This window comes from Sus scrofa, chromosome 2 (assembly GCF_054392235.1).
Source record: "Sus scrofa isolate SSC_HxYL_T2T_F1_AM1 chromosome 2, Sscrofa_HxYL_maternal_Yorkshire_Landrace_v2.0, whole genome shotgun sequence".
Taxonomy (NCBI): Eukaryota; Metazoa; Chordata; class Mammalia; order Artiodactyla; family Suidae; genus Sus; species Sus scrofa.
The window spans coordinates 12,735,082-12,755,971 of NC_139384.1; the positions used below are offsets into that span (position 1 = coordinate 12,735,082).

A 20,890-nucleotide genomic window follows, 5' to 3' on the forward strand; every position below is an offset into this window, starting at 1 on the left:
GCTTGGATCTGGCGTTGCTGTGGCTGTGGCACAGGTTGGCAGCTGTAGCTCCTATTTGACCCCCCAGCCTGGGAACTTCTTTATGCCACGGGTGCAGACCTAAAATAGGGAAGAAAAAAAAAAAAAAAAAAAGCAGAGTCGAACCAGGAATAATAATGCCTGGCCTTCCCTTGGCTTTAAAAAGCATCAAAAGCAGCTTCAGTTTGAGAATCTGAGAAGGGAGATCTTCCACCTGAAATAAAGGTAAGAAGGAGTGACAATTTTCTCTAGGGGCAAGTGTCTTAGTATGAGCAGGTCCCTAATAAGGGCAGAAATGGCAGCCACTAAAATAGGAGACCAAAAAAGCAACTCCTTGCCCTCCAAATACTGTGGAGGCTGTGTCATTAGATCCAACTCCCCATCAGGACAGTTTGTAAGTGCTGAGAACCCAGAGCTCAAATGAGAAATGGAAATCTACTGGGATCCCCTAGAGGAGGAAGGGAGAAATCTCAGATCCAGGCTGGTGCCTGAGTTGGGCTTGTGGCAAATATATAACTTTGCAAGAAATTAGCAATGTCTCAAATCTATTTTGTAAGAAAAAGGAGGTTCTTCCTCCCCAGGGTATGTAGGAGGTTCTTCCTCCCCCAGTGATGGTAAATGCATAATGCCTAAGTTAATTTCCTGAGAAAAGGAATCTCCTAATTGCATTTAGGGTCACAGATGTGGATTCCGGGTAACTGCGCAGACATTCTGGATAACTGCATAGACTTTCTGGCAACCTGGTCAGAGCCATCTACCTTGCCTCCTTATTTTAAATACCACCAAATCTCGACAAATACTGGATTCTAGCAACAACATTTTTGCCTGGGATAACAACCCCACTCCTGATGAGAAATATCTCAGCTCATTGGAGCTCATGGAACAATTCCTATAGCTGAGAATGGGCAAATCAAGATATCAAAGAGGACTTTACTTCTTCTAGGCTTTTTTCTTTTAAAATTAAAGTATAGTTGATTTCCAAAGCCATGTGACTTCCTTTAAACTCAAAGTTGATGAGACAATTCGAGTTTGAATTTTAATGCCTTGGACTTTGGTATGCTTATGTCGAATCATAGGATTGGACTCTGGGGAGATGAAATAGAATGGGAGTACATTTCTCAGCATTATTTTTGTCAGTCTAGTTTCTCCATAAGGAACTGGGCGGCTCTCATTTTGGTCCACATGCTTAGGAGGGGCTGACTTTACCCCCAGCTTCTGAAATGAACACAAATTTCAGGCCTGATCAGTAATTGTGCTTTGTTCTTCTGGATCAAAGAGGTAGAAGCAGGGGTAGACATGTAGCTGTAGCAAAACCGATTAGATTGCCTCCAGGACCTTCTTTGGACTTCTTGGGAAAGAGGCACTCTCATTTAGCTGGAATTCTGGCTCTGAGGATGATAAAAAAAAAACTACTGCTGCTGAGAAATATCTTTAGCATCACTTGGGGAGCCTGAGATTGAAGCCCATACAGAGGAAAGGAGAGCTAAATAATGGAGAGAAAATCTTCTCCTTCTTCTTCCCTTTCTTCTTCTTCTTCCTCTTCCACTTCTTCCTCTTCTTCTTCTCCTTCCTCCTCCTCCTCCCCCTCTTCCTCTTCTTTTTTTTTTTGAGCCCCTCGATCCTCCAATATCAGCATCTTAGGTTCAGACTGGCAAGTTGTGTAACTTTTCTGTTTTGCTCAGCGGATGATTTGTGTTGGAATTCTGTCACCAATTAAGTAAGCAGAACAGACATAGTCTCCCTTTTACAAACAAACTATTGGGAGAGAATGAATAAATGAGTGATAAACTCTATAGTGGCCGAGAACGTACACCATATGCCACAATGAAAACCAAATAGAACAAAAAATATCTGTTTACTGCCCAGTACTTTTGACATTAGAGCGCAGTGAAAAATTTTGCTACTTTGAGTCTGAGGTATCCTGTGCATATATTTATTTATTTATTTATTTTCTTTTTTTGGTCTTTTTTAGGGCTGCACTTGTGGCATATGGAGGGTCCCAGGCTAGGGGTCTAATCGGAGCTGTAGCCGCCGGCCTTTGCCAGAGCCACAGCAACGTGGGATCTGAGCCGCGTCTGCGACCTATACCACAGCTCACGGCAACACCAGATCCTTAACCCACTGAGCAAGGCCAGGGATTGAACCTGCAACCCCATGGTTCCTAGTCGGATTCGTCAACCACTGAGCCACGACGGGAACTCCTGGGTAGGGTTTCTTAGAGCATCTGTTGGGGAACGTTACAAAGAGGTAAGTCTATAAGAAAAAAAAAATTATTGAAAAAGTCTTGTAATCACTGATGGTCACATTTGGCATGTGTAGCAAGCCATTTGTTTGCCAAGCTTTAAAATATTCTCGGGGAGTTCCCATTGCGGCTCAGTGGGTTAAGAACCTGACATGGCATCTGTGAGGATGTGAGTTTGATCCCTGGCCTCATTTAGTGGGTTAAGGATCCAGTGTTGCCACAAGTTGCAGCATAGTTCACAGATGCTGCTCGGATCCTGCGTTTCTGTTGCTGGGGTGTAGGTCGGCAGCTGCAGCTCCTATTCAACCCCTAGCCAGGGAACTTCCACATGCCACAGGTGTGGCCCTGAGAAAACCAAAAAAAATAAAAAAAAAAAATCCTCATTCAAGAAAGCTTAATGCTTTTCATTTAGGGTAGTAATGGGGGAGGGGACTTAGGGAGGAATAGAGTGGGTGGGAATTATTATTTCTATTTTATCTATGGAAAAATGATCAGTTACACGAAGGGGCCAAGATCACTCAATCTGAGTGATAACGCTAGAACCACACCCAAGTTTGTTCAGTATTCCTTATCTGGGACACCTTCTTTAGCCTCTACTTCCACAATGTCAAGTACATCTCAGAAATATGGCCCATGAGGTGAATTTTCAAGGGATGAATGAGGGCACTAAGGCAGGAAAGGTGATCCGCTGCTGTGCTCCATGTTGTTTTGGGTTATAGTGGTGAGAATTGTAGCCTTGGCATCAGATAAACTCAAGTTCAAAGGCTGATTCTACCACTCGCAAACTGTGTAAGCCTTAGTTAAGCTATTTATCATCTCAGAGCTTCAGTTTCATAATATGCTAAGTGTGGGTAATAATACTTCCCATGCGGGTTTGCTGTGAGGATTAACCGAGATAATAAGTGAGAAAGAGCTTTGGAAACCTCCAAGAACCATACAGAAAAGGCATTAACAAAATAGTCCAAGAGATTACGTGATGAAGTCTGTTTAGCTTCCATCCCTAGCATTTCCATGGAGACGGCGAAACCCTAGCAGGCTTTTAGTTGTTTTTATATGATTTTAGAAATCATTTTCAGGGCTTGGGGTGAAAGCTGATGGAACTGAAAAGGCTGGGAGATTAGGAGAAGAGTTTGAGTTTGAGCTCATAATCTTCCTTTGCAGCAAGATATTGACAGAGGAATGCTCAAGACCGAACAATTTCCATGGCCCGGGAAATCCATCCAGTTTGCTGTTTCCTGTAGATAGAAAACAGTGAACCCAGGTTAAGGAAGAAGAGCCAAGTGAAAAGAGTTCAGGAACCTTCCGATGCCATGATGTCCCCTGTCTGTCAATGGCCTAACCATAATTCAAGGGAAATTCCCAGGAGAATCCTCGTCATCATTATCACTTGTATTCGTTTGGCCAGGAGGGCTATAACGAAATACTGGCTGGCGGAAATGATGGAAATTTGTTTTCTCACAGTCAAGTCCAAGATCAAGGTGTCAACAGGTCTGATTTCCCCTGAGGCCTCTCTCTCTGGCTGGGGGATGACCACCTTCTCCCTGCTGTCCTCACATGGCGTTTTCTCTGTGCACCTGCCTCCCTGGTGTCTTCCCATCTTTTTACAGGAACACTAGTCCTCTTGGGTTAGGGACCCACTCTTGTGACCTCATTTAACCTTACTTACTACTTTAAAGCACCTTTCTCCAAACACAGACACATTGGGAACTAGGGCTGTAATACACGGATTTTGTGAGGACACACTTCAGCCTCTGATATAACTTAAAAGAATAACAGTGGCAAAGATACAGTTCTACATGCTTTCTGGTGGTGTCATATGCTTGGAGGCGTCACTTGGCTAATCCCAAACTCAAATCTCATCACAGGTGAATTGTGGTCTTTTTAAAAGATGTAATACACACTTTCCTATATACACGGGTGATAAAATCCTGGACTTACTGTTAGGCATGTAAATATAGGCCCTTCTAAATATTTAATATTATCAAGCTTGTGCAACTTGAGCAGTTTTGAGGGCAGCAACCTCCGTGTCTGTCTTCCTGTCAAAGTGGGAGCCCGACCTTGCTGGGCTTTTGATGCCACCATTTCTGTCCTCACTTTCAGCAGCTTCATTTTGTGCAATGAATACAATTCTTTTCTTCTCCTCTTTTGTACACTGAAGTCTAACTTTCTGTCTGGATTTTTATCACTTCATCCATAACTTTGTTTGTTTGTTTGTTTTAGGGCCACACCTGCAGCATATGGAGGTTCCCAGGCTAGGGGTCTAATCGAAGCTACAGCTACCAGCCACAGCCACAGTCACAGCAACCCGGGATCCGAGCCGTGTCTGTGACCTACACCACAGCTCACGGCAATGCTGGATCCTTAACCCCCTGAGTGAGTCCAGGGATCGAACCTGCAACCTCATGGTTCCTAGTTGGATTGGTTTCTGCTGCGCCACGACGGAACTCCATAACTTGTTTCAATTTATGTAGTTCAAATTTCATTTTCTCATTTTCTGTTTTGAGGGATGAAAATTTGCTCTTCTCCAAATACTCATACCTTTTTCCACATCAGCAGCCTGAGACATTAGCGGCTGAAGAGTAAGCTGTTGCGTTTTGGTGACATATCTTTGTAACTGAGATCCATGTTGGCCTCCAAGATCTTGACCAATGCAGAGACAATGACTTCTACTAGTTGAGTAGTAAACCCATTTCCTTTGAGTAAACACATGAAGGCATGCGTTTCTGGCTTATTTGGGACCAAGGTTTTTGAATTGTAGATAAGAGAGGAGAGACTATATGATGTGGATCTTGGCTTCAGGTGTGGGCTTCCTTCCAGCTCTATTGCTTACTAGTTCTGTTACCTCGTGCAATGTCATTTGCTTTTTGCTCATCTGTCTATTTTTCATTCACTCAGTGGACATGGGCATCTCTTTTGAGATGTATTGTGGAAACTCAAAGTGCTTTGGAAGGGTAGCTCTAAGGACGATCAGAAGTGAGAAGTATTTTTTGGATGTTTGTATGCTGAGAGGAAGAAGGTTATAGAGATGGAAATATTGTGGTCTTTTTTTTTTTTTTTTTTTTTTGGCTGCACCCACGGCATATGGAAGTTCCCAGGCCAGGGATCAAGGCCTAGCTGCGACCTATGCTGCAGCCACGGCAGCACTGGATCCTTAACCCACTGTGCTAGAGCAGGAACTCTGAGACATTGTAGTCTTAAGATGAAGATGATCAATCTATAGACCAAAGGAGACAGATGAGATGGAGCCCAGATGAGACCAATATCCGGAGGCACGAGAATGGTCCTCCTCTAAGAGTTTATATGCAACTGTGCTGTGACACAGCCGATGGCTTTTAGTTTCCTTTTAAAGACGAGAAGGAGATATATTTCAAAGCACTGGTTTAAACTGTTTATGTATGCACAATGGAATATTATTCAGCCGTTAAAAAGAGCGAAATAGTGCCATTTGCAGCAACATGGATGGACTAGAGTTTATCATATCGAGGAAACAAAGTCAGACAGAGAAAGGGAAATATCGTATGATATCACTTATATGTGGTAATATCATAAAAATGATGCCAGGGAACTTGTTTATAGAACTGAAAGAGACTCACAGATTTCAAAAGCAATCTTTTGGTTACCACAGGGGAAACGGTGGATGGGAGAGAGGAATTGAGAGGATGGGAGTAACGTATACACACTCCTGTATAGAATAGATGATTAACAGGAATTTATTGTATCTCTCAGGGACATCTACTCAATAGTTTTTAATGACCTATATGGGAAAAACATATCTGCGTGTGCGGGTGCGTGCAGCCAATTCGCTTTGCTGTACAACTGAAACTAACACAATATTGTTAAGTCAACTATACTCCAACAAAAATTAAAAAAAAAAACTGTTCTTTTTTATTTTTCACTAACAAACAAGCCCTCAGGGTTTGCAAATCTGCAAATAGATAATTTTCCATTTTTGTTCCTAATGAGAAACATACAGTGCTTTTTAAGATGATCACATCTGCTCATCTGAATGCTAGTTTGGTGAGTTAAGGACAATTATTTTCCTTAAGTAAGCTCCTCAAATGAGGTCTCTGTGCCTAGTCCATTTTACTTGGTAGAGAATCAGATAGGATATGCATAACTCAGTAGGTCCATACTGTTCACAGGCACTGTTCTAGGTTCCAGGAGAAAACCTAGGCTGATTAAGACATAGTCCCTGTCTTCACAGAGGTTACAGTCTAGACACAGTTATACATTCAGGCCTAAGATGAGCCTGTCCCTACAGGAAGTTTTCTTCCCTAGCAGCAGAGGTCAGGGAAGGAACAGACGTAGGGACCTGGGGGGTGGGAAAAGTATGAGGTTCTGGGAATGGAAAAAAGAGAGGCAGATCACCTACAGAACCAAATACTGCAAGGCAATTTGGAAAAGTGTTATAAATAGAAGGACACATGTTTTTCGTGACTTCAGAAAAAAGCTTCATGGTGGAGATGCCTTTAATCTGAATCTGCAAGTGAAAGCTGGAAAAGAAAACTGGGGCCTGCTAAACCCTGGAGGGCAGGGGCCAGGCGGCGCTGGGGTTGGGGGAGGGAAGCAGGAAGTAAAGCAAAGGGGAAGATGGGCAGTGTGTGGTAGATGGAAAAAGGAGCTCCTTTACTACCTACTGTGTGCCTTTTGGGGAGTATGTGGATAAAGCAGAATACTTGGTGGTTATCGAGAGAAATAAAACCGAAAATGTTGATTGGAGCTGATTTGCTTTGAACGTCAGGCTGGAGAGGCTACACATTACCCTGTAGGCTTGAAGCAAAGAGCCCAGTTTTGGACGCAGTGGTGGGAGGAGAAAAATGGGAGGAGGCGTGACCGCACGTGAGCTGAGGTTCCATGCTTCCCGTGAAGGTGACAGCTGCAGAGGCTCCTATCCTAGGAGTCCAGGGCCCTTCTGAGCATAGTCCGGGCCTGACTACACTGGATGTGTGTCTGTGAAGCAGCCTCTGGAGTGGCCTCAGAGAATATTGTTTCAATAGAACAGAGATGGAAATAGTTGAGGCTACGATGCTGTGGATTGAAATAGGATGGGCGATAATGCAGATGGTAATTATTATTTCCGCACCCGTGGCATGCGGACGTTCCTGGCGGAGGATTGAACCTGAGCCCCAGCAGCGACCACACCTTAACCGCTAGGTTATCAAGAACTCCAGATGTAGACGATATTTTTAATGATAGAAAGAGGGCTATTGGTACAGCACCAGGCTGGGAGAAAGCCTTTTGAGCGTTTTAGGGGGGGAAAGATGGGTAACTTCAGCACGCTTGCGGACAAACGAGGTAAGAGCAACTAAGGGAAGAAGGTGTGAAGGATGGGACTACCTACTGCAGTAAAGATGTCACAAGAGCGAGGAGAGATGGCGCCAACAGTATAGACGGAAGGGATGGGAAAAGAAGAAGGCCAGCTCTGAGCTGGGAAGGCAAAAGAAGGCAGGATGAATTTAGACGCAGTGGTTGAGATGATATCATATCAGGTGGCCCCAGTCTTAGTAAAGAAGACGAAGAGGTCATCCACAGAGAGGGCAGGTGCCTCCCGGGGCTGACGCATCAAGAAAAACTCGGGAAATGCTGGGGAAGCCTGATGTGTGGAAATGAGTCTCGGAGTCGCAGGTTTCAGTTCCGCTGCTAATCAGCCGCGTGGGGCCTTAGGTGGATCACTTCATCTCTATGCACCTGTTTCTTCCTTGATAAAATTAGATATTTACAGAATAGCACATACCCATACAGTGCTCAGGACGTTACCTCTATTAACTTAATTCTCACCACCCCATGATGAGAAGGAGAGGAAAAGAGAAGCTAAGTGACTTGTATGAGCCTTCCAGGCACTAGGGGCAGAGCTGGGATTCCAACCCCGCACGTGGCTCTATGGACTGTATTTGTCACCTGTAGGCCACGGTGTCTTGTGTATGTAACAGCTAGTGATCTCTTGAGTCTTAAAAGGCGCTGACATGCCATGTGTCCATAAAATTAACTTTTTTAGACAGACTAATATCTCCTCGATTCTTCTTGTAAGCGCAAAGCATTTTTTCTTGCATGAATTTCCTGGTCAGGGTGAAGATTAAGACAAGCCCTCACTTTCCAGTCGGCCCAGCTCATTGCAGAAAAGGTTTGAAATGGCCGCAAGGTGGCAGCATTCACTCAAAGATACCCAGCCTTGCACTAACCGCCCCCCAAAGTCAGAATTTGCCTTCTGACTTTGAATTCTGCTCCTTTATTTTTCTAAAACCCCAGGGTATACTTATTTGAAGGTGAAATCGCGGCTACATCTTGTGAGGAGCATAATGGTGAAAGAGCCACAGAAATCAAAGCAGAAGTATCGCCTTAGGAATTAAAAGCCTTCGGAAGGGAAAAAAAAGATAAATTCAGAACCACTGGGACCCGCGGAGTTACCCATTCAAGAAGCTGCAGATTCGGGGTCGTTCATACACGGGAACTCAGGACTATTCCATTTTACCCCTTTAGTAGTCTTCATTTTAACCTGCTTAATTATTTTTAGAGTATTAAACATGGAGAAAGGAGAGTACTGACCTATTTTATAGAGCCTGACGTTTTGGCTGGATTGTCTCAGTTGTTAGGATGTTGGAGCTGCAAGGTGAACTTTTCCCTCCCTTCCCCCCTTCCCTCCTCCGTCTTTTCCTGCTTCTTCCTCTTCCCTTTCTTCCTCCTTCTCCTCCTTTCCCTTCTCTCTTCTTGTCATTCTTCCCTCTTTTTCTTTTTTTAAAATTCATTTCATTTTTTGAAAAATTGATTTACAACATACTTTCAATTTCTGCTGTACAGAAAAGTGACCCAGTCATACATACATGTACATTCTTCCCCCCCCCTCCCCGCACCATCTTCCATCAAGTTCTAACCCAAGAGATTGGATGTAGTTCCCTACCTTAGGACCCCATTGCTTATCCACTCAAAAGAATCTCTCTCTCTCTCCCTCTTTCTCTGTTTTCCCCTTGATTGCTGTAGTGATTACATACAATAACAAGGAGGAGGGGCTCATCTTCGGAGTTGGGTGTGTGGGTTAGAAGACAAGATCCTGCAAAATTCTGAGAGTGGTGCAAAGGCCTCCTTGACCTTGTCACACCTAGCTTGCCACTTACCTGGCCTCTTCTTATTTTGTCAAAAAACTTTAAATTTATCTGAAGGGAAATTTTCTTAGAAAGTGAAATATTTCATAAGAGAAAAAAAAAAAAAAACATAGGTAAGCCTCACTTTTGTAGCCGACTGTACTGGAACATGCATTTGTGAGTCCCTGTGGGAAGCAAGAACATTTTCTAGATTCTGAGAGCATCCTTGCTCTTCTGCACTGATGCTGCATGGATGCCCTAAAGGAGTGGTAGAGCCCAGTGTAAAAAGATGGAGATTTTGAGTCAGGCAGGCTTGAGCATCTCCTTACTTCCTGGAGTGACAAGATGCTCCAGGTTTGTCTGGGGTATCCTTTGCTCTAGTCCTGGAATCAGTCATTTCCCAAGGATCCCTGGTTCCTTTTATTGGAGCTTATTATTAGAAACCGATTATCTGGGTACAAACTGAAGCTTACACAACTGTAACATTGGAAAAATAATATACATACTTTTTTGTAGAGTTAGGTGAACTTTAAGTGAAATAATACATACACATAGCACTTAAAGTCCTGAAACATAGAATCCAATATGTGATGCTGTGTAGGGGCTGAAATAGTACTTAAGGGCCTGAAACAGAGCATCCCATATATAATGCTATACTCAGTAGGGGCTGAAATAGAAGCTTTTGCTTCACGAAACCTCCATGTTAAAGCTCACTTAAAGCTAAGTTGGAATTCCCATCATGGCTCAGCAGAAACGAATCTGACTTGCATCCTTGAGGATGCAGGTTCAACCCCTGGCCTCACTCAGTGGGTTAAGGATCTGGCGTTGCCATGAGCTGTGGTGTAGGTCACAGATGTGGCTTGGATCTGGCATTGCTGTGGCATAGGCCGGCGGCTACAGCTCTGATTTGACCCCTAGCCTGGGAACTTCCATGTGCCATGAGTGTGGCTCTAAAAAGACAAAAAATTAATAAATAAATAAAGCTAAGTTGATTGGGAAAAAAAATTCATGAAACCATTTTTTAAAATTTTTTATTATAGTTGATTTTACAATGTGCCTTCAATTTCTGCTGTATGGCAAAGTGACCCAGTTTTATATATATATATATACACACACATACATATGTATATATATATATTACACAAATGAACCTTTCCACAGAAAAGAAAATCATGGACTTGGAGATAGACTTGTGGTTGCCAAGGGGGAGGGGGAAGGAGCGGGATGGATTGGGAGCTTAGATACAAACTATTGCTTTTGTAATGAATTAGCAATGATATCCTGTTGTGTAGCACTGAGAACTATGTCTAGTCACTTATGATGGAGCATGATAATGGGAGAAAAAAGAATGCATACATGTATGTGTAACTGGGTGACCATGCTGTACAATAGAAAAAAAATTGTATTGGGGAAATAACAATAAAAAAATAAAATATATATATACACACACATATTCTTTTTTTAACTCTATCTTCCATGTGTTCTAATCCAAGAGATTGGATATAGTTCCTTGTGCTGTACAGAAGGACTGCTTTGCTTATCCATTCCAAATGTAATAATTTGCATCTACCAATCCCAAACTCCCCATCCATCCCACTTCCTCCCCCTCTTTCCTCCTCCCCTAGCAACCACAAGTCTGCTCTCTATGTCTGTGATCTGTTGTGAAACTATTTTGATCCATATAAATCCTTGCAACTTGAGGTTCTTTAGCCAAAGTTGAGTTTAGGCAAAATGGAAATTGTGATGAAGTTTATCCTCTATATTTGACCTCATGAAATTAAAATTTCTCCCCATTTAGAGACGGAACCAAATCCCAGTACTCACAGGAAGTCTTCTGTGGGCTGCGTGGGGATGGTTGGACCCTGCAGCTTCTTTGAAGGCACTTTTGATGGAATATGATCATCAATCATTTTAGCTTTTGATTGAAGAACAGAAGCTCCTCCTGGACCCTTAAGCCTCTTTGTATCATGATAATGTTTTGTCCCCTAAGAAAGTGGTGCTTTGATGTTTGTTTGCATGTCCCTGAGCTGGGGATTGGAGTTGAGACCTCAGGGAACTTCCCTCCAGAGGATCCCAAATCTACATAGATGCCAGCTTCTGGATGATCCCAGCCTCTCACAGTGGTTTGGTACCACTCACTTGGGCTGCAAACAAACCGAAACAGCAGCTAAACTGCCTTTACGCTTATTCCATAGCCTCAGGAAATCTGTTCCTCTTTGAAATCTGAGGTCTTCAGAGACCAAACAGCTTTTCTTTTCTTTCAGGCTTCAAAAATCTGGTGGTTGAAGGCACTTCCGAATTAAGATCTCATATTTCCCAAGAAACCAGGTATATTTCCCCTGACTTTTTTTTTTTTTTTTTTTTTTTTTTTTTTTTTAAAGCAGTATTCTTTGTGCTGTGGGTAAAAATAACAGATTTGTCCAGGAGAAAGGGTAGAAGTGGGTATTCAAAAATAACTCAATTCCATTTTCCCAACTCTCCTCTGCCACATGAAAAATTGAGACAGAGTGAAGCCCCCTCCCCCAGGTAATTTTGGGTCATCTTTCCTTACACAGAAACTGACATAGTCATTGCTGTGTAGACTGCTGCTACCAGTGGATGGTACTAAAACTCGGGAACCAAGTTCATATGAGTGAACTCATATGAGTGAACTTTTTTTCATTGAAATAGAGTTGATTTACAATGTAGTGTTTGTTTCTAGTGCATGGCAAAATCATTCAGTATGTATTACATTAATTATATATTATATTCATTCCACGTATATATTCACTCATATATATATGTATATATGTATTCTTTTTCATATTCTTTTCCATAAGGGTTCATTGTAGGATATTGAATATAATTCCCTGTGCTATATACAATAGGACCTTGCCGATCTATTTTGTAGATAGTTCATACCTGCTAATCCCAAACTCCTAATTTATTCCCTCTCCCACCTCTTTTCCCCTTTGGAAACCACACTTTTGTTTTCTATTAATTGACCAATAGTTTAATAAAAAGATAAATTTATTTGTATCGAGCACCCACCATAGACCGCACTGTGGCTATATTTTTATCTTACTGAAGCCTTTGTTGGTAGAGGGAAATTGACTTGCCCACAGTCCCACACTAGTAAGCATTAAAATGGTTATTCTAACTTAGCTCTTGAGTTTCTAGGTCAACCATTTATTTAGCACATATTTAAGAGTCTACTCTGTGCCTGGCCCTAGTCTAAGAAACTCCTTTGGAAATCTCGCAAAGGGATGTGATGGCTGACGGGGGACTCTTCAAACCCTGTTAGAAATAATTTTGATAATACTTTTATTTTCAGATTATCTGTCTTGGTGGTTTCAACTTCTATAATCCCTTCATCCTTGACGTTTTCATGTTTTTCAGTTTTCAACACACTTTCTTATTTGTTATTGATGAAATAAAGCAGTCTGTCACAGACTATCTTTGAATCTTTTGAAAAATGTCTTTGCTTTTTCCGGACTCCTTCTCATATTTTCTTTTAGGCCTATGCAGAAAAGCTTGGCCTTTGCAGGACTTGGGTGGGGGAAACACAGCAGTAGCAGCAGCAGTAGGATTTAGAGTCAGGCCTTGAGGGACTGTGCTGGGCAGAGGAAGCCTTTTCTCTTTCTGCCCTGACTCCAGATTCTCTTTGCTGTGCTGGATCCAGACACATTTATTATAGCAATGCCTAATAGGAACATAGAAATATTTCAAATGTTAATGGCTAAAGTATGAAGATGGCAGTCTGGGGTAATTTAATACAGAGAGTGCATGATAACTGTCAGAAATATATTTTGGGAGTTCCTGTCGTGGAGTAGCAGAAATGAATCTGACTAGGAACCAAGAGGTTGCAGGTTCAATCCCTGGCCTCGCTCAGTGGGTTAAGGATCCAGCATAGCCATGAACTGTGGTGTAGGTTGCAGACGTGGCTCGGATCCTGCGTTGCTGTGGCTGTGGTGTAGGCCAGCAGCTGCAGCACTGATTGGACCCCTAGCCTGGGAACCTCCATGTGCTGTGGGTGCAGCCCTAAAAAGCAAAAAAAAAAAAAAAAAAAAAAAAAAAGGAAATCTATTTTGGAGAATTCTTGTTTTGGCTTGTCAGTAATGAACCTCAGTAATATCCGTGAGGATGCAGGTTGGATTCCTGGTCTTGCTCAGTGGGTTAAGGATCCGGCAATGCTATGTATGAGCTGTGGTGTAGTCTGCAGCTGCAGCTCCAATTCAACCCCTAGCCTAGAAACTTACATATGCCACATGTGCAGCCCTAAAAAGGCAAAAACAACAACAACAAAACAAAAAACAAAAAAAGCCTCTATCTCTCTCTCTCTCTTTTTTTTTTTCACCATACTGTGACATGTGCAAATTTCCAGGCCAGGGATCAAAGCTGTGTCACTGCACAACCCAAGCTGTGACACTGTGTCATAAGGGAACTCCAGTTTTTAGAAATCAGACCTACAGCCTAGATACGTATAATCGGGTGGTCAGTATTAACCAAGAACATTGATGAAATAAGCATTTGAGGAGGTGTTTTGGAATGGAATTCAGAATCCACACTAAGATGCTTTTCATTCTTGGAGTTTTTGCATGTTGTGTGTCCTGCCTCATGTTGGAGAAGAGGTTGGTTTATGAGATGGGAAGGTGAAGAATCTCTTTAGTTGAAGGACCACAGTACTTGGCCAGCAGTTTTCCCTTCCTGAACTCCTCCACCAATGAGCAGCAATATTTGGCTGGAGGTCAAGATCTCAAATGAGCCACTTTATCTCACCAAGTCTCAATTTCTTCATGTATATATCTCTACACGAATCTAAGTCTGTAATATTAAGGCTTGCTATAAAACATATTCTGTAGGATATGTAACTCATGGAGTTGTGATTTAAAGGAACTGGGAACACAAATAGAGTTTTATAAACTCTAGAACAGTTTCCAACCAGGGACAATGCCGTGGACATGTGGGACTCTGGATGTCACAACTGCGGAAGGGGGTGAGGTCTAGAGGCCGAGGGTATTGCTAAACATTCTACAAAGCACTGGACAGCTCCCCCACCCCCCCGCTGCCCCTGCTGCAACCAAAAGAAGTATCCAGCCCGTGATGTTAGTAGTATCAAGGTTAAAAGATCTTGTTCTGAGACTTTGTACCGATAGTGTGAATAAGTAGTTGTGTGACCTTGAGGGGCCCCAGTTTCTTAATATATAATATCAGGAAACTGCCTGGCATAGATGATAAGGAATTGCATTTGTTGAATTAGAGACTACACAACACATGCCAAAAGTCAAAAGGAAGACAAAAAATAAGAAGGTCTGGATGAATGGAATGGAAAGTGTTGCCGATTGGAAAGTTAATTGGTCCTTTACTGGATTACTAGATGGAAGTCTGCCAATAAGCAATGGAGGATAAAAATATGAAATTCTAGGAATGTATCTTAAGGAAGAAGAAACAGGCATGAGAAGATATCTACAAAGGTATTCCCTGGAGCCTTGTTCATGAATGTGGGAAAAGTGGAAACCAGGGGAAAACCTGACAGGCTGGGCTGTCTCCTTGCCAATATGATCCCTGTAGCTGTGTAGCTACTTTCCAAGATAAGCTAAGGTCAAGTGGAGCTGAAGCTTTTTCTCCCCAAGTCCCTTCTTTCTCGCTTTCCCACCTTCCTCCACATCTTTTCTCTCTTTTTTTTTTTTTTGGTGCAGCCTGTTTCCACCCATTCTCACTGTTACTTGTGGATATGTTTCACAACATATTAGAAAAGGTGGACCCAGCCAGACAAGAGAACAAGAAGCTCTTTGTTGTGGGGTTGGGTAGCATGAAAGATGTTTCAACACTTTGCTATTGACGTTCTGTTTAATCTACCGAATATTTATTTATGTGATTAAAGGGCCATGATCAGCTGGTTGGGCCAGGGGTTTATGCCAGCTGAGGAGGTAGGTGTTTGCCCAGCTAACTGAGTGAATCAATCAACTCTCAAATGTTGCAAAGAGCAGAGACAGGAGAACTTGATTGTAACTAGGATCAATAACAAACACTTTTTCTTTCTTTCTTTTTTCTTTCTTTCTTTCTTTCTTTCTTTCTTTCTTTCTTTCTTTCTTTCTTTCTTTCTTTCTTTCTTTCTTTCTTTCTTTCTTTCTCTCTCTCTCTCTCTCTCTCTCTCTCTCTCTCCCTCTCCCTCTCCCTCTCCCTCTCCCTCTCCCTCTCCCTCTCCCTTTCTCTCTGGCCAGGCCAGCGGCATTTGGAAGATCTCAGACCGGGAATGGAACCCATGCCATAGCAGCAACATTGACAGATCCTTAACCCACTGAGCCACCAGGGAACTCTCTCTCTCTCTCTCTCTCTTTTTTTTATGGCCATATCAGAAACATATGAAGTTCCTGGGCCAAGGATTGAAACCGAGCCACAGCTGTGACCTATGTGTCACCTGTGGGAACGCTGGATCCTTTAACCCACTGCTCCAGACTGGGCACTGAACCCAAACCTCTGCAGTGATCCAAGCTGCTGCAGTTGCATTCTTTTTTTTTTTTTTTTTGGTCTTTTCTGGGGCTGCACCTGTGGCATAGGGGCTAATCAAAGCTAGGGGTCTAATCAAAGCTGTAGCCACCAGCCTACACCACAACCCCAGCAGCGCCATATCCGAGGCTTGTCTGTGACCCACACCACAGCTCACGGCAACGCCAGATCCTTAACCCACTGAGCGAGGCCAGGGATCAAACCCACAACCTCATGGTTCCTAGTTGGATTCGTTAACCACTGAACCACGTCGGGAACTCCCTGCATCTGGATTCTTAACCCATTGTGCCACAGCAGGAACTCTGGAACTCCTTTTTTTTTAAATTCAAAGAGTTCTGTTAAGAAGTGGAGATGTATATATCTCAGTATAAATATATAAATATATTGAATTACTTTTGAGGGATAAACTCATTAAGACATTAAAAGTTGTAGTTAAGAGCTCTGGATTGAATATCAAACAGACCAAGATTTTAATTTTACTTTCAACACTTACCAGTTATATAACTTTAAGCAAGGATTATTTTCCTCTCCCCCCCCTTCCTTTCCTCCACCTCCTCCTTCCCTTTCTTTCTTTCTTTCTTCTTCTTCCTTTTCTCCCCCCCCCCTTTTTTTTTGTCTTTTTGCCTTTTTTTGAGCCGCTCCCGCGGCATATGGAGGTTCCCAGGCTAGGTGTCGAATCAGAGCTGTAGCCACCGGCCTACGCCAGAGCCACAGCAACGCGGGATCCAAGCCGTGTCTGCAACCTACACCACAGCTCACGGCAACGCCGGATCGTTAACCCACTGAGCAAGGCCAGGGATCAAACCCGCAACCTCATGGTGCCTAGTCAGATTCGTTAACCACTGTGCCACAATGGGAACTCTCCATTTTTCATAATAATAGCTCTCCAGTCTTCATTTAAAGCTACTAGAGTTTAGGAGCAGATAGTAGCCAGAGAAAGGAGACCACGTACAAAATATACTACCAAACTGGAAATAATCTAAGTAAAAGGTAAAATGCTCTATTTGCATATTTTGCATATAAGATGGAGCATTTTTTAAAAAGGTGAAAATTTTGAAATGAGGGAATTGATTCTTTTTTTTGTTGTTGTTGCTGTTGTTGTTGTTGTTGTTGCTATTTCTTGGGCCGCTCCCGCGGCATATGGAGGTTCCCAGGCTAGGGGTTGAATCGGAGCTGTAGCCACCGGCCTACGCCAGAGCCACAGCAACGCAGGATCCGAGCCGCGTCTGCAACCTCCACCACAGCTCACGGCAACGCTGGATCGTTAACCCACTGAGCAAGGGCAGGGACCGAACCCGCAACCTCATGGTTCCTAGTCGGATTCGTTAACCACTGCGCCACGACAGGAACTCCGGGAATTGATTCTTATATATACTCTTTGTGTATATTTTACAGTTTTCACGTTATACAGTTTCTTGTGTAAAATGAAGAAAATAATAGGATCAACTAACTCCAAAGAGTTGGTCTGAAGATTAAATAAGTTAACTTCAAGTAAAGCTCTTGGAGCAGTGCCTGCCGTATTACTACTAATAATAAGTAAGGTATTTTATATATATATACACACATAAAGCTATTACTGTGATTAATATATACATAAATATCAATGTATATTTGTATGTAATACTTATATTTATTTATATATAATATAAACATATAAATCAATTTATATTACATAAATGTATAAATTATATATTTCTAAAATATAGATATATGATTATATATATAAAGCTATTATTATAACACCATATAATTATATTTGCATACAAAATTTCAGGAATTCTCTACAGATGAGTCTATATTCTTAGGACTGGAATAAAAAAACAAGGAATGAGGGATTTATACTTTTTACTTCATACTATTCTTTTTTTTTGATTTTTTAGAACTGAATAAATAATATCTTAAAAACTAGGCTACCAGACTTACCATATCTTGTTTTATATGATGTAAACAGGTAGAATAATTCAAGCTCTGAGTGTATCGACTTTGGGTTCAGAAGTATAAAGATGTGAATTTAAATCTGACCCCAACTAATTAGGTTATTCTAGTCAATATTAAGCTCCCAGGCCTTAACTTTCTGATCTGTGAAATGGACATAATAGCACCTGACTCATGGCACTAAAGGCTGTGATATGATAGAAGAGTCCAGCATGAGCTTCACACAGAGTGCATTCTCAATACACATTAATTCCCTATTTTTACATCTTCCCTCTTGTCTTTTCATCTGAGGGTTGTGAATGCCTCTGCTTTAATCGCCAGGCTGCTCTGAATTTTACCTCAATGGAGAATAGCACAGAGGCAACAGAGTTCATCCTGTTGGGGTTAACCGATGACCCCAGCCTTCAGGTTCCGCTCCTCCTGGGATTCCTGTCCATCTACCTCATCACGCTGGTTGGGAATGGGGGGATGATGGTGCTCATCTACTCAGACCCCCACCTCCACACTCCCATGTACTTCTTCCTCAGCAACCTCTCCTTTGTGGATCTGGGGTATTCATCAGCCGTAGCTCCCAAGATGGTAGCTGCACTGCAGTCCGGGAACAAAGGCATCTCCTACCGTGGCTGTGCTGCTCAGTTCTTCTTCTTTGTGGGCTTTGCCACTGTCGAGTGCTACCTCCTGGCCTCCATGGCCTACGATCGCCATGCCGCGGTATGTAGGCCTCTGCACTACACCAGCACCATGACAGTGGGGCTCTGTACCCTCCTGACCACAGGCTCCTACTTCTGTGGCTTCCTCAATGCCTCCATCCACACGGCAGGCACCTTCAGACTCTCCTTCTGTGGTTCCAACAAGATTAATCATTTCTTCTGCGACATCCCTCCACTCCTGGCTCTCTCGTGCTCCGACACACGCGTGAGCAAGCTGGTGGTCCTCTTTGTCGTGGGCTTCAACGTCTTTTTCACCCTCCTGGTCATCCTCATCTCTTACCTCTTCATATATGTTGCCATTCAAGGGATGCGTTCTGCAGAAGGAAGGAAGAAAGCCTTCGCCACCTGTGCATCCCACCTCACTGCCGTCTCCATCTTCTATGGAACAATCATCTTCATGTACTTACAGCCCAGCTCCGGCCAGTCCATGGACACGGACAAAATAGCCTCTGTGTTTTACACGGTGGTGATTCCCATGCTGAACCCCTTGATTTACAGTCTTAGGAACAAAGAAGTAAAAAATGCTTTCCGGAAAATGCTCAACAAACTTTATCTCTAGTCTTTAAGTGTGAATAGGAGGCAGGTAATGGAGGGCTAAACCTTCCTTCAGACCCAGATACCATCATGACTTTTTAAAAAGCTTTTATGTATTTTATTTTATTTATTTATTTATTTATTTATTTTTGGTCTTTTTGCCTTTTCTAGGGCTGCTCCCGAGGCATATGGAGGTTCCCAGGCTAGGGGCCGAATTGGAGCTGTAGCCACCGGCCTACACCAGAGCCACAGCAACTCGGGATCTGAGCTGCGTCTGCAACCTACACCACAGCTCACGGCAATGCCAGATCCCCAACCCACTGAGCAAGGCCAGGGATCGAACCTGCAACCTCATGGTTCCTAGTTGGATTCGCTAACCACTGTGCCACGACGGGAACTCCTATTTTATTTTATTTTTTAAGATTTTTATTTTTTTGATTAAAGTTGATTTACAATGTTCTCTCAATTTCTGCTGCACCCAAAGTGGCCCAGTCTCTCTCTCTCTCTCTCTCTCTCTCTCTCTCTCTCACACACACACACACACACACACGTACGTACATTCTTTTTCTCACATTATCCTCCATCATGTTCCATCACAAATGACTAGATATAGTTCCCTGTGCTGCACAGCAGGATCTCATTGCTTAGCCACTCCAAATGCAAATAGTTTGTGTCTACTAAGCCCAAACTCCCAGTCCATCCCACTCCCTCCCCCTCCCCCTTGGCAACCCCAAGTCTGTCCTCCAGGTCTATGAGTTTGTTTCTTTTCTGTAGGTCTGTTCATTTATGCTGTATATTAGATTCTAGATATAAGCAATGTCCTATGGTATTTGTCTTTCTCTTCCTGACTTCCTCTCTTAGTATGAGAGTCTCTAGTTCCATCCATCATCATGACTTTTGAGATTTGGCAGCTTCAGTTCTTTCTTCTCCAAGAACAGTGGTTACTTCTGCTGTTAGGAGAAGTCATAAAAAGCAGAACTTTGAAATGTCTTGCTCAGGAAAATAATCTTATATTTAGTGAAAAACACCCTGGGATATGTAAATCTTTTTTGCATTAGTTTCCTGACATGGTTTAAAGGAGAAGATCAAGGCATAAACTGCATGCACTGATTTTCCCTCTCCCTATTTTAATTGGAGGAAATTTCCATTTGTTATTAAAACTGGGTGTAAGGACTACATCTTCATTGAATAATATTTATTAACTGGAAGTCATAGGGTTATGCTTTTCATTTCTTTTATCCATGGGTTTGAAAGTTAAAGTTTCTAATGCTGACAAGGGATGTTTCATGATTTTTAATAATGTTTCATAAAAGATTGTAATTTAAAGGACAAGGCACTGGACCAAGAGTCAGATGACCCAGTATTAGATCTTTCCAACCCCCACCCTTCTGCACCCACTCTCATTCCCAGCCTCACTCATAAGTTTTGTGACTTTATACTCTCTATCTCCTTGTGTTAAAGTGTTAGGACAACTTTGATGGAAAACAATAAGCCACATTGTGTCTATATGTTTCAGCAGATAAATTGTTTAAACTTTAATTTGAATAGAAAATCTTTTTTTTTTTTTTTATAGTGGCCGCTCTCTGGTCTATGTTTCTTGGCTTTTGTCTAACATCATTACCTAAACTTGCTGAAGGTTTAATGAAGAAAAAATTTTTTTTCCAAGGGCTCTGAGCAAGGATATCTGTCTTCTGAATTAAATGCTTGCATTTCTCATCATCATTAAGTTTGGTGAATCTATTATGAAAATTCCCAATAGCTCTCTCTGCGCACTTTGTTTCTATTGTTTCAATAATTCAGTTCACCTCTGGATCCCTGTTCCATTCTGATGTTCTGTACTTTGATGCAGCAAATATCAAAAGCCTGTGGAAATGTACTTAAGATAG

The 20,890-nt window shown here is 42.3% G+C and overlaps 1 protein-coding gene and 1 pseudogene across 1 annotated transcript; one reads left to right on the plus strand and one right to left on the minus strand.

The window, feature by feature from the left end:
- Window positions 1-4,165: 4,165 nt before the first annotated feature.
- On the minus strand, window positions 4,166-7,352 carry LOC100738151 (mitochondrial calcium uniporter regulator 1-like; annotated as a pseudogene).
- A 10,750-nt stretch (window positions 7,353-18,102) lies between these two features.
- LOC106509345 (olfactory receptor 5B21) lies at window positions 18,103-19,029 on the plus strand. Its single transcript, XM_013994289.2, has one exon. It carries the CDS (start codon window positions 18,103-18,105, stop codon window positions 19,027-19,029), a length of 927 nt encoding a protein of 308 aa, XP_013849743.1.
- The last annotated feature ends 1,861 nt before the right edge of the window (window positions 19,030-20,890 follow it).